A 12216-nucleotide genomic window follows, 5' to 3' on the forward strand; every position below is an offset into this window, starting at 1 on the left:
ATTTTACCGGCGTATTTTCATTATGATTCTACTTGTGATAGTCGGACACGACAACCTGTGCAGCCCACGTATTGATTCCATCCGATAGCTGCTATAATACAAAACAACACGTCTGCCTCTCTCCACAATGATCAATAACAGTGAACGGATGGTCAAAGTAAGGTACAAATAAACAGAATCACACGAAGCCTGGTTAGTGTTGCCTGACTTTATAAAGTGTGTGTATAAGCACTACTGCTTGTAGGCAGGCATGACAGTCGACCCATGTTCAGGGAAGGTGGGTTTAGTTTCCTGCACGCCTCGACGTAAGAGAGACGTAAGCGACGCCACCTCTTAGCTCCGAAGCTCTTGCCTCTAGACCGACAATTTGTTGGAGCTGGAAGTGAACCCGATTCCGGAGCTAAGAGCCGGCGCCGCTGCGGTGTGAACAGGAAAAAGCTGAAAAAGCGCTGGTGTGAAAGGGGCAATAGTGGTTGGATTGCCATGATTGGGGATGGTTTTGATGACTGTTCCTCTAGAACCACTAGCAGCAACTTTTATCAAGTGGATGGATTGGAGCAGAATTATTTGTATCCAATCATAATCCCCAGAAGATTAATCTCCTCCTCCAGTACCATTATAAGGTTGTCATTCTGGATTCTGACACGGTGGCACTATGGGGCGCGGCATCCGATCTGAAATCAGAGGCTTCAGATTCATTATATTCTGTTGACTGGCTTCAGATCGCTTTGGGGATTTAAGGCTCTAAAGGAGGTTTTCATACAACACCAATCAGCTGTGTACAACAGAACTGTAGGATATAACAGATGGTTCTGAGAAAGCCTAAGACCCAGTTTACACAAATATTCTGACTGAATTTGTGCCGACTCAGTGATCCTGCCAGCTGTTTGCGCTTTTGTTACAGCAGAAGGATTTACCCCCCCCCCCCCCCGGTGGATCCAATCTTCTTGTAAATCTGACTAGGAGATGATATTTTGGGTGTAAAGGTTATTCTACTGAGGGCAGCTTTGCTGAAAATAGATGGTGTCTATCCACTGGGAAGCACGAGTAGGCTCAATAACTTTCATTATAATCTGTCTGATGTAGATGTGTGTGTACAATAGGAAAAGTCAGAGTGACACCCAAATGAGGTCATTCTGTGAAGGCCCATACATCTTTATAGCAGATTTAAGGGAAATAATGCATTCATATATTTAGTCAAGAACCAAAGAGGACATTTTTGGGAAAGGGAAACATTTGATTTAATGTTGCTCTACATTAGAGCTAAAACAATGAGTCAACCAACTAATCATTTCAGTTTTTTGCTAGCAAAAACAAATATTCCAGGCTATCTAATGACAGGATTTGTTGCTTTTCTTTTTGAGTATCATTAAATCATTAATTTGTTCTTGGTTTTGTGAAATACAACAAGATACTTAACCACTTTTCATTGGGATGTGGACAATTCTGATGAGCATTTAGCTATTTCCCTTTTAGGTCTACCCTAGATTTAATAACTGGGTGTTGCCAAGATGATTAGGAGTCTTCCTTTGGGGATCCACACCGGAGGAAACGGTTAGCTGATTGGCATCAGCGTCCTGAGGCGCTGCTGTTAGCGAAGATAAAACCAGGACCAAAGTGTCTCAGTTAACATGTTGGTAACAGCACTCCTGGCCAAACCCACCTGACACTGTCCACAGGAGACAGCTCTGGTTTCCAGGCTGTTCCGCAGAGGGACTGAACAGGAAGATACGGTGTCACCTCCTCCTCTGCCAAAATCAAGTCAATGTACGTCTCTCAACAAGTATTTTTGCTGTCTCATCATTGCTGTAGTTTCAGGGCAGATTTCTCTGCAGACACCCCCCCCCCCCCCCCCCCTTGCACTAAAACTAACTGCTGTGTCAGCATGGCTTTAAAGGGAAGACAAACCAGAAAAGGAGGAAGTGTGTGTGTCGGGGGGGTCCAAGTGTGGCTGAGGGTATATGTTCTTTCTGGTCTAGAACAGCGACAATGACATAAGGAAAAGGGGGGTGGTTCACCTTGAGTGTAACAGCATTTACTTGTTGAATCGTGTGTGTGTGTGTGTGTAAAGGTGTGTAAAGGTGTTAAAACTTTCTATGTCCTCTGTGTGTGCAGCGATAAGGCTGCTAAGTGTTTCTAGTGGCTGCTTCTGTTAATGTGCGGCTGCTCAGATCTGAAAACAGTGCTGCTGTGTCTCTGCAAATGAATCAGCTGCTTGAACAGGTACATACCAGGCATGAGAATCACTCACCTTTCGGCGAAATTTGCCGTTTTGAATCCAAAATAGGTCGTTTGTGTGATTCATGTAGATCTGCAATAAAAATATTTTTGGGGTATGGGGGGGTCTGGGACCCGGAGTAATCTGCGGCCGCGAGCTGTTATGTGCCACCATGACACGCATGATGTTCTTTTTTTATATATTATAATGCAGCGCGAGCTGTGTGCTCGAGTCTTCCTGCCTGTCGGCTCTGCTGCTCCGCGATGATGGTCTAGCTTCAGCAGCCACATTACGGGTGCGTTCGTTAATATTAACTGTGGACCGGAGTCACTGTGGTACAGACTGGACCGCTGGTGAACAGCTGTTAGAACGGGCCGTTCAGGTGTTCAGAGCAGAGCTCCCTGTCGGAGCGCAGAGCGTGATGTAAACTGAAAAGTGTTTCTGTCGCAATATTATCGTTGAGCTAGCTAGCTAGCATACATTGTCACTATCTGCTAACGTTAGCTTTAGCCTTCGTTTTCTAATAGTTTTTCATAGGCTATAAACGGAGGTGGTATAAGTATAGATCTTGTACTTGAGTAAAAGTAGAAGTACTCAGATGTTGTACTTGAGTAAAAGTAGAAGTACTCAGATCTTGTACTTGATTAAAAGTAGAAGTACTCAGATCTTGTACTTGAGTAAAAGTAGAAGTACTCAGATCCTGTACTTGATTAAAAGCAGAAATACTCAGATCTTGTACTTGAGTAAAAGTAGAAGTACTCAGATCTTGTACTTGAGTAAAAGTAGAAGTACCAGAGTGTAGGAATACTGTCACAGTAAAAGTCCTGCATTCAAAATGTTCCTCAAGTGAAAGTAGAAAAGTATTCTCATCAAAATATAGTGAAAGACAGTAAAAGTATAGTCGTTGTGCAGATTGGTCCATTTCAGAATAATATATATGATATGTTTTATAATGATTGATCATGAAAGTGTTCTCAAAGCTGGTAAAGGTGCAGCTAGTTTGAATGACTTTGTATACTGCAGGGTAGCTGGTGGATTTACTCCAGGTGGAACTACAGTCTGATTTAACACTTGATTAGATTTCACATCATTCATCCAGATCTGTAAAGTAACTAAAGGTATTAATACATGTAGTGGAGTCAAAGTACACCATTTACCTCTGAACTGTAGTGGAGTAGAAGAACAAAGTAGCAAAACATTGAAATACTTAAATTAAGTACAAGTATCACAAAATTGTACCCAAGTATAGTACTTGTTGAGTTTATGAACTTAGTTACTTTACACCAGATGCCATAAAGATAGAAAGACTAAGCCTTGCACAGAGGCATGAAAATACATTTTCAAAATGCTCAACAGTGCTGCCAAAATTATAAACTGACTGCTGCACAATTAAAATAAATGCTTTTATATATTTCTACTAGATGTGACTCTTTAGCGTTTCTGTTATTATTACCTGCTGCTTTAGTTGTTCTGACTGCTATAATCCTCTGTTATTCCACATTTTAAAGCCGATATTCCGTGGGGTCGGGGGGCTCGGGTCCTTGTCACCTTTTCCATACCTGATGAGTTTGTATCCCTGATAATACTTAGTAAGGAGGCCATAATATTTTTGACTCATGGCTGAAGTTAAGTTTCTCCAGCTCTCCCCAGGTTAGCAAAAAAATGCATCTCAAAATGCATCAGATTGATGCTTTAAAATATGGAATATTCAAAATGTTCTTCCGGGGGAGCATGCCCCCGGACCCCCCTAGAGGGATAATATCCTTCTCACCTTTTTCACCCCTGACCCTGTTTTCATGCCTGACATACAGATAATAAAGGTTTCACTGTAATAACTCCCAATGGCCTTCAGTAGAATGATTGCATCATACATTGTGCATTAATTGCGATTGCTATATGCCATGTCTGAGGGTCGGAAACATAAAAGAAGATGCACTAATGATATAACAAAGCAAACAAAGCCATAACGTTGTGTAGCTGAGTGCAATTTGCTCTTTTTATGTCTGATGGTAATTGTACACGTCCACGTACACGCACAGGTACACGCACACATACACGTACACGCACACGCACACATACACGTACACGCACACGTACCAAGAACACATTTGACAGAAGGAAAGCAGAGAGAAAAAGAAAAGGGACATTTTCACGGGCGAGCAAGAGGTCCTGACTTCAATGGTTCAGAGGAATTGTTCCAAACCTCATGCAAGAATTTAAATATAACATAGGGAAATATTTGTATTCTTTGTTTTAAAATTGCAGTAAAATGGAAGTGAGATCGTTTATGGTTTTATGGTTTATGTCTGTATCTTGACATAAAGAGCCAAACATTAGCAGGTTAGCGGTGTGGCCGTGAAGTGATGCTGGGCAGGTGCCATTGGATGTTGGTGGAGGAAACCAGTGCAATGTTAACTGAGGCAGTCAGACCTGAACCACTTTATTTCTGTGTAACGCAGTATTTGAGCGGTTTACAGTATCAACAAAGCAGAGTTAGAAACAGAGCTACAGAGGACAGCGACACACTTTTTCCACTTCCTACAATTTAGAAATCATTTTCCTGGGTTTGGACACTACAACTTTGTAACAAACAGCCTGACATGGGCAGGGAAGGTCTAAAGAGAGATGCATTATGGGAGGTAACAGATCCAGGGCCTCTGCTGCTTCCATTCTCTCTGAGGAAACATGTGAAATGGTACAATCCCATGTGACAGATCAACGTTCTATTCATTTCATGTACAGTAATGTGACTTCATGAGTAGCCTACATTTGAAACGGACTGTCTGACACCTCTTGTGCGTGCATTTAGAAAATGATTCTTGCAAATCTTTGTGAGCTGTGTGGGCTTTTAAGTTTAACCACAACAATCCACACTTCCTCTGGAATCCCCCTACCATGGCATTTTAAATTGCTGATTCATTTGTATTCAATACCCATGAATCTTGGGGTAGGTACTGTTCTCCCTCGTGCAGGTTTTTTGTTAACAAGAGTCTGGCATACAGGAAATGTATCATTTTGACTAAGACTATCTGGTTTCAACCATGCTACGTCCACACAGACACATATCTGTGATTTCTGCCTGCTAATATGAGCGCTTTTAGATCACGTGAGGACAAAGGCAGCACCACAAGAGAGGGTCTTTGATTCAGAAGACATCATTAACCATTTGAAGAGAGCAGTTTATTTTGCTAAATTAGCATTAAGGTAGCAGAAGAAGATGACTTGAATTGTGAATCTGTTGTTAGGACTAACATACAGAAATATTTTGTTGGCAATTTCTTTGCCAGTATTATAGATTGTTGGCTTCACAACGATAGATAAGCCAGCTTTACGATACTACATAATGTCAGAAAGTGCACTTTTATCAGCAGTGGCTTGATATGAAACACTCAGAGCTGTGGTCTAGACTCTAGTGTTATTAGGGTTGCAACATTCCGGGAATTTTCAAAGATGGAAACTTTCCATAGGAATTAACAGGAATGTATGGGAATAATCAGGAATAAACTGGTAATTTTCTAAATTGAAGGTTGGCTCTTCATAGGGAACTTAAATATAGTTGGGGAAAGTATATTTCAGCATAATCTTGACTAAAACAAACAGATGCCATTCAAGTACACTTGAATATCCATGCCATTCCTCCATCACATGCACATAGCACCCTGCTTACTGCATGGCTATTGAGACCACACCCCCTACAGGCACTGTGCATTCCTCCATCACATGCACACATGATTTCTTGTTGGGATTTTTGGATGGGGGGTGCATCTTTGTTAATTTCTGAATGAGTGGTGTTGGGGGGGATGATTTAACTCAACATTCATGTTTTTGTTCTTCAATGAAACAAATGATTGTTCAATAAAATAATTAAAACTTATTCTGTTCTACTTACAAATAAATCTGTTGAAATCTCATGTTTTTTAATTGTATCATTTTGCATGGATATTATGACAAAACAAAATCTTTATATTTATGCTTGGACAAGATACCATTCGATTACATTACCCTCAATTCCAAGTTAGTTCCCATTATTCCCATGAAAAGTTTCCAATATGGAATATTTCCAAAATTCCCCAGCTTAACTTCCCATGGAAATGTTCCGCCCCTTTGCAACCCAGTGTTATAGATAATAATGGTTTGTCACTGTTGCAGTGACCATTACCTTGACATGAAGACTCCTTCCTCTCAAGAATCAAATTAAAACATCTTAGTGTGGCAAAAAAATGAGAAGTTTTATCAATGAATAAACCATTACAGAACATTTCTGAATATGAACAAATTTAATTGAAAGGAATCAATGTCATTTTGATCTCACCTTTAGAGGAGGGGAGCATCATGTAAAACTATAACACATAGGTGTACCTTAACCCCCCCCCCCCCCCCACCTAATGGCTACACACTGATGTTCCTCACACACACTCTCATCTGATTTAGGATGAGGTCTGGAAACAAGTAATTGTGTATTTTTGATTAATATTGCTATGGTAGCTCTGTACCAACACATTCTTTTAGCCTGTAACTCATTTTGTGCTTCCGGAATCTGAATATTACACTTTGGAATTGATTTGGATACAATTTCTATGAATCATGCAGCCATATACAGGATCTATTTAGGATGTAGAGGCTTTAAGAGGTACAACAAAGAAACAAAGCAGCTGAAGGGTTTTCAGGCTTGTTGACCTGAATACACACACACACACACACACACACACACACACACACACAGTTTGGGGGTGATGGACGCTGTGGAACTCCAAAAAGCAGAACCTGGTGTTACTGTGCCACACTGAAACTCGTTTTGCTTTGTCTGGCTTCACAAACACTCACACATGAAATACACACACAGTTTAGTTTAGAAACACCTAATGCAACACAAGATTGAGAAATATTGGACAAACAAGGTGTAGCCTTTTCTATGAGCGGATAGAAAACAGAGCAAGGCTGTGTACTGGCAGGAGTCTGGTGGTACGGAATGTACCGGGGGTATGACCAAGCCCCCAGGAAGTGAGCCAGGCATTCAAGCACATTTTCAAAGTGACTTAAAACTGGGACTCTGACTTCCGTTTCAGCCGCGTGATGCCATTGGGCCCAAAAACACTTTTCCCCGTTGACTTACATTGGGGAAGAGTCGTCTGTATGTGAACAGGGTATGTTCGGGCCCCGTGCAGAACATCCCCCGGAGACCCAGGGTAGGCCATTCTGAGACACTTTGTATAGGAATGAACGGGGCATCCAACCATCCACTTCTCTTTACACATGCATAGTTAAGATTTAAATGAAGTTTTTTTGGTATTCTTTAAGACTATTTTTAGGGCTTTTCATGCTTTTGTTTAAAAGAGAGATAAACAAGAGACAACATGCAAGCCGCTGTGAAAAATAAATACAATTATTAGTTGTTGAAACCTACAATCTGTGTATTCAGTCTAACATAGTCTCCTCCCTCAGATGACGCTCGTCTGTTCGCCTTCGTCCGCATCACGATGGGAGACGCCATGAGCAAACGGGCCAAGTTCACCCTCATCACCTGGATCGGGGAGAACATCAGTGGGCTGCAGCGGGCCAAGGTCAGCACCGACAAGGCGCTGGTCAAAGAAATCGTGCAGGTCAGGAACTGGGTGGGGTCACATGGGGAGAATGTAGCATTTCATTGTGGGTGTAGAGAGTGGAGCTGTAATGGTCCTCTGGGAGCACTGCTGGGTTACAGAGTGCTGCAGACAGTCACACACAATATGATTCTAACAAACAACAACAATCTGAACTCTGGGCTACGGAAGCCCTGAGAGGCAAGTAGAGAAATAAAATCTTTTGATCAATTTTCTGTCAAATCTAAAGTGCTCTCTCTGTGGTTATGACTTAATAACAGGTGAAGAAGTTATAGTGCCGGGATCATCTTTTATTCCAAAACCAAAACATTGTTCTGGGTAACTCTTTCCATCGGTGAAAGAAATCAGCAAAATTGGCAGGGGATTTTTATCATGAATATTTTCTGCCAGGATGTTTTTTTGCAACAAGAAGCTGAAGTGCATGGCTGCCACATATTCAAAATAAGAATCAAACAATCCTGTTTTCAATTCATTTTGGATAAGCGCCACTTACAGTAAGATTCATCTCGGGCCAAAAGTAAGACATGACAGTCATTTTATTGGCCGATTTGTATTTTGTTTTTCTCACTTGCCTTTCGCGGCTTCTTTAGTGGAGAAAATGAATAAAGGTGGTAAGAAAAAAAAGTTAGCGTTTGAAAACATCCGGTTCCCTCGTTGCAAAGTCAATGGTTTTCTGAATGTGTTTTTGGTTAGATGCCTGAAATAAGCTCTGTGATTAAAACAAACTGAAACAACGATACCGTTTTTTCAACATAAAAGTGTCTGAATACGTTTATAATCTGCACAGCTCTCCACTTCGTAACAATAATGCCCATATTTTATTTTATTATTACACTAATTCGTTTTTTGGTGAATCTATATTTCAAGTAAATATTTCTTTATCAATTAATGTTAAAGGTTTTTTACAACTGTTTTATGTTTTTGGTTGTTTTTCTTACAATGTATCTTCTTTAACTTAGCTGATTCTGATACGTCAGTAATCACCCCACTGGCCTAGCATTTATGCTTCAAATCATAAAGTAGTGTTCAAATGTGGAGTTTATCCTGTTGAACAAAGCGTGCAAGTACCATAAATGTTTTTAGCCACCAGTCTTATTTTCGTTAATATTCCAGAATCCAATGGAACAATCCCATTGCTTTTTGTCGATGTTGTCGGGTAGCCTACAAAAAGATGTCATAACTGAAGTATGGTTTTGCTTTCTGTACAAAATCCCCTTGTAACATTTCAAAGTGTACCCAGCTGTAATTCGCCCGGTCTGTTCACATTCTGCAACAAATGAAAGTAACTTTGGATTTTTCTTTGGTTTTACAGAACTTTGCCAAGGAGTTCATGTTCAGTGACCCCCGGGAGCTGGATGCTGACAACATCCGCTCAGAGCTGAAGAAGGCTGGGGGGGCCAACTATGACGCTCAGGCCGAGTAGAGAAGTGCCATGTCCACTGGAGGGGTTGGGTGGGGGGTCCGTTGTGGTCAGGGTAGGGTGTGGTGGAAAAAGTGGGGCGGGGGGGGTTGGGACAAGGCTTCTACCTCTTGGGGAGAGAGCAAGGCAGGATGAGGGGGGGGGCTTGACAAAGGGAATGCACGCACAAACGATCAGAGGTGCAGCAGTCAGTGGAACCAGTCACTCTAATGCTGACTCATAGCAACTCTCTAGAAAACTTCCATTATATTTTCTTCACTAGTTCTACGTGTCCTCTCAACAGCAGCCTTAGAACAGATGAGAACCATCAGGTTACTGTAGTTACAGAGTGTATCGGTACAGATGCTGTTGGTGCACCTCTGAACATCTGCATAAGGGCGTTTATATACTTTGAACAGTGTGAGCTGCACTGCTCACCTACTTGTACACACAAATAGAAAAAAGTACATCCACATCTAAGGACAGATAAGGAGCACATTGAAATATCTTCCTTGAGAACCTCACATGTTGCCAACATAAAGAAACGTTAACATGGTTTCACTTAAGGACATTACTGTAATAACCCCAGATATAGATGAAAAGATTGACAGGACTTTTTGTCTTTATGATAAATGGTTAGCAGCTGATTAGCTTAGCACACAGAAAGGGAAAAGCTAGCCTGGCTCTGTCCAGAGGAACTACATCTGCCTACCGCCACCTCTAGCGGTACCAATCTCATTTCATGTCTTTTTTGTTTAATCTTTACTAAAACTACAGTGTACAAATGAAAACCTGAAGTCACTGTTCCTGACTTAGAAATAGTCCTGCATGTTACCCACTGGTAAATGGCACATTTACAGTTTTATAACTGTTTTTTGTACCATTTGAACAAATGAGATACACTGTATTAATAAATTAACTTTAGAGGTGTTGGTGTATGTCATAACCAGGCTAACTCTTTCCCCCTATTTTCAGTCTGTGTGCTAATCCAAGCTAATCAGCTGAAGCTTCACATTGAACGGACAGATATGAGAGAGGTATCAACCTGATCATCTGCCCTCAAGGAACAACAAGCTAGCCATTTTCCCAAAATGTCCAACTGTTCCTTTTAGGATCTTATCTAAAACGATATGCTAAAGGCAGCATTCACTGGAGTTAAAATCAGTATATAAGCGCTCTTAAAGATCACAACCTGCCTCCCCCTCCCCCCGCCCTCTCCCCGGTGGTGTTTTACTGTGCCGTGCGTAACATCTCAAACTCATCCTCACCTCAGCCGGCTGCAGCTGAGCAATACGAGGCTTCAGCACTGTTCGCTAGGAATCATCTCACGTAATGAGGATGAAGGGTTTCACTTTGAAATGGCATGTGGTGGTGATGGATCATGTTGTTAAAATTGGAAAGGATAGAGGTGTCATTTTGAAAGAAAACTCTTAACTGGCAGGCATGTGTTTGCCACCAGAGCATGCTCTTAGTCATGATACACTGTACCTCCAGGAGGAAGAGATCTCCACTGGCTCACATCCTTGGTGATGGCTGCTGGCTCGCTTTGCGTAATCTTGAGTCACATTTAGCCTCCTCTTCATTCTCAGCAGCTGTGTTTGGATTACAGCTTCCATCTGGTCCTGAGTCAGCTTGTAATTCAGCCTGTCTGCACACCTGTGCTGTGAACTCCTCCTTTAAAAGTCCAAATGTGTCTTTTTGTAAGTGTGATCATATATGGACCTTATTTTGATGTACTTCCTTATTCCAGGTTTTGTTGGATATGATCGATGTTAGCAGTTCCTAGGGCTGGGGCAGAGTTTGTAGAAGAGTACAGGGCAAAGGGTAAGACTCTTGGAGGCTTCCTGCCTGTAGATATTATGCCATAGAAATACAGAGAGCAACTTTTATATCGACCCGTCAGCAGCACTTGTAGTCAAGTATTGAATGTTTTCCAACATATCAAAGGATTGTGAGGATGGAGATCTTTTCCTCTGGTGTTTCATCTCACATTGACCACTAAAGGTGTCCATGCCTATTGTAACCTTCTGTGTTTGGCTGCCTTAGCCTCCCAGGGAGAGAGGGGCATTATGGGAGCTTTTTAACTCACACTGTGATTGGCTACCGTCCTTACATAGTGGGTGGGACTCTGATCTGCTCATGGCTCATTACAACGTGGGCCTGGGTTCATCACCCCCCCCCCCCCCCCCCCCCCCCCAGGAGGAGTGTAGCATCTCTGTTTATTTGGTTTCACCTCTCTTCCCCCCTGCAAACAAATTTGATGTTTTTCTTGTACCTTTTATGTTTTTGAGATGAATTTTTATTTTCTATGAAGAGTTTTACCTTATGATTTTATTTTTAAGAGCATTGTTATCTTGGTCATTGGCAAAAGAGATTTTCAAAGAAATAATGCAAAAAAAAAAGAAAGAAAGTGGGCACAAGATCAGTCATTTCAAAATAAAAATTGATGTTTTTTCCAAAACCTGCTTCTCAAAGTGTCTTCTGTGTATCAACTTGCACAAAACCATGAATAACAATTATTTTGGTGACAACCACAAAAATATGGGGTTGTGTCCATGCTTGTTAAAGTGTTTCGATTGGCTTAAAGCAAATACAAATGTCCATATGAAAAGAGAGTTCGTCAACATAATACAGTATATTAGGTTGTCTCAGAATCAGCTCTTCTGATGTCACACGTCAAATATACCTCTGATTGATGTTTCATCGTTTTCTTAAACGGCTGATCTGGTAGTCGCTGACTACATTTTTAAATGGGTGCAGTCTATCAAGTCAATTACATTTAAAATGAGTTGACCTACTGCAGAGAGATGGTGTGATTGAAGGAGGATTTTACAAAAAACTTTTGATTTGAGTTCATAGTGCACTGCATATGTGAAAAAAACCTTAAACAAAGCCTTTTGTTGAGACACAAAACCTCTAATAAATAACCATCTGATGCAGTGCAAAATCCTACACAGATATGATCATCCAGGAAGTGTTGGCTGAGGATGATGAGTGTT

The 12216-nt window shown here is 41.3% G+C and overlaps 1 protein-coding gene across 1 annotated transcript in view; it reads left to right on the forward strand.

Annotated features, from left to right (window-relative positions):
* The window catches only part of cotl1 (coactosin-like F-actin binding protein 1), a 16911-nt gene extending 5233 nt beyond the window's left edge, over positions 1-11678 (forward strand). Inside the window, exons 3-4 of the mRNA XM_034227083.1 lie at positions 7661-7818; positions 9131-11678. Of these exons, the coding sequence (XP_034082974.1) occupies positions 7661-7818; positions 9131-9241 (269 nt within the window). The 3' untranslated portion in view covers positions 9242-11678. The remainder of the gene's footprint in view (positions 1-7660; positions 7819-9130) is intronic.
* Positions 11679-12216: the final 538 nt, after the last annotated feature.

The sequence above is a fragment of the Gymnodraco acuticeps genome, unplaced genomic scaffold (assembly GCF_902827175.1).
Source record: "Gymnodraco acuticeps unplaced genomic scaffold, fGymAcu1.1, whole genome shotgun sequence".
Lineage (NCBI taxonomy): Eukaryota > Metazoa > Chordata > Actinopteri > Perciformes > Bathydraconidae > Gymnodraco > Gymnodraco acuticeps.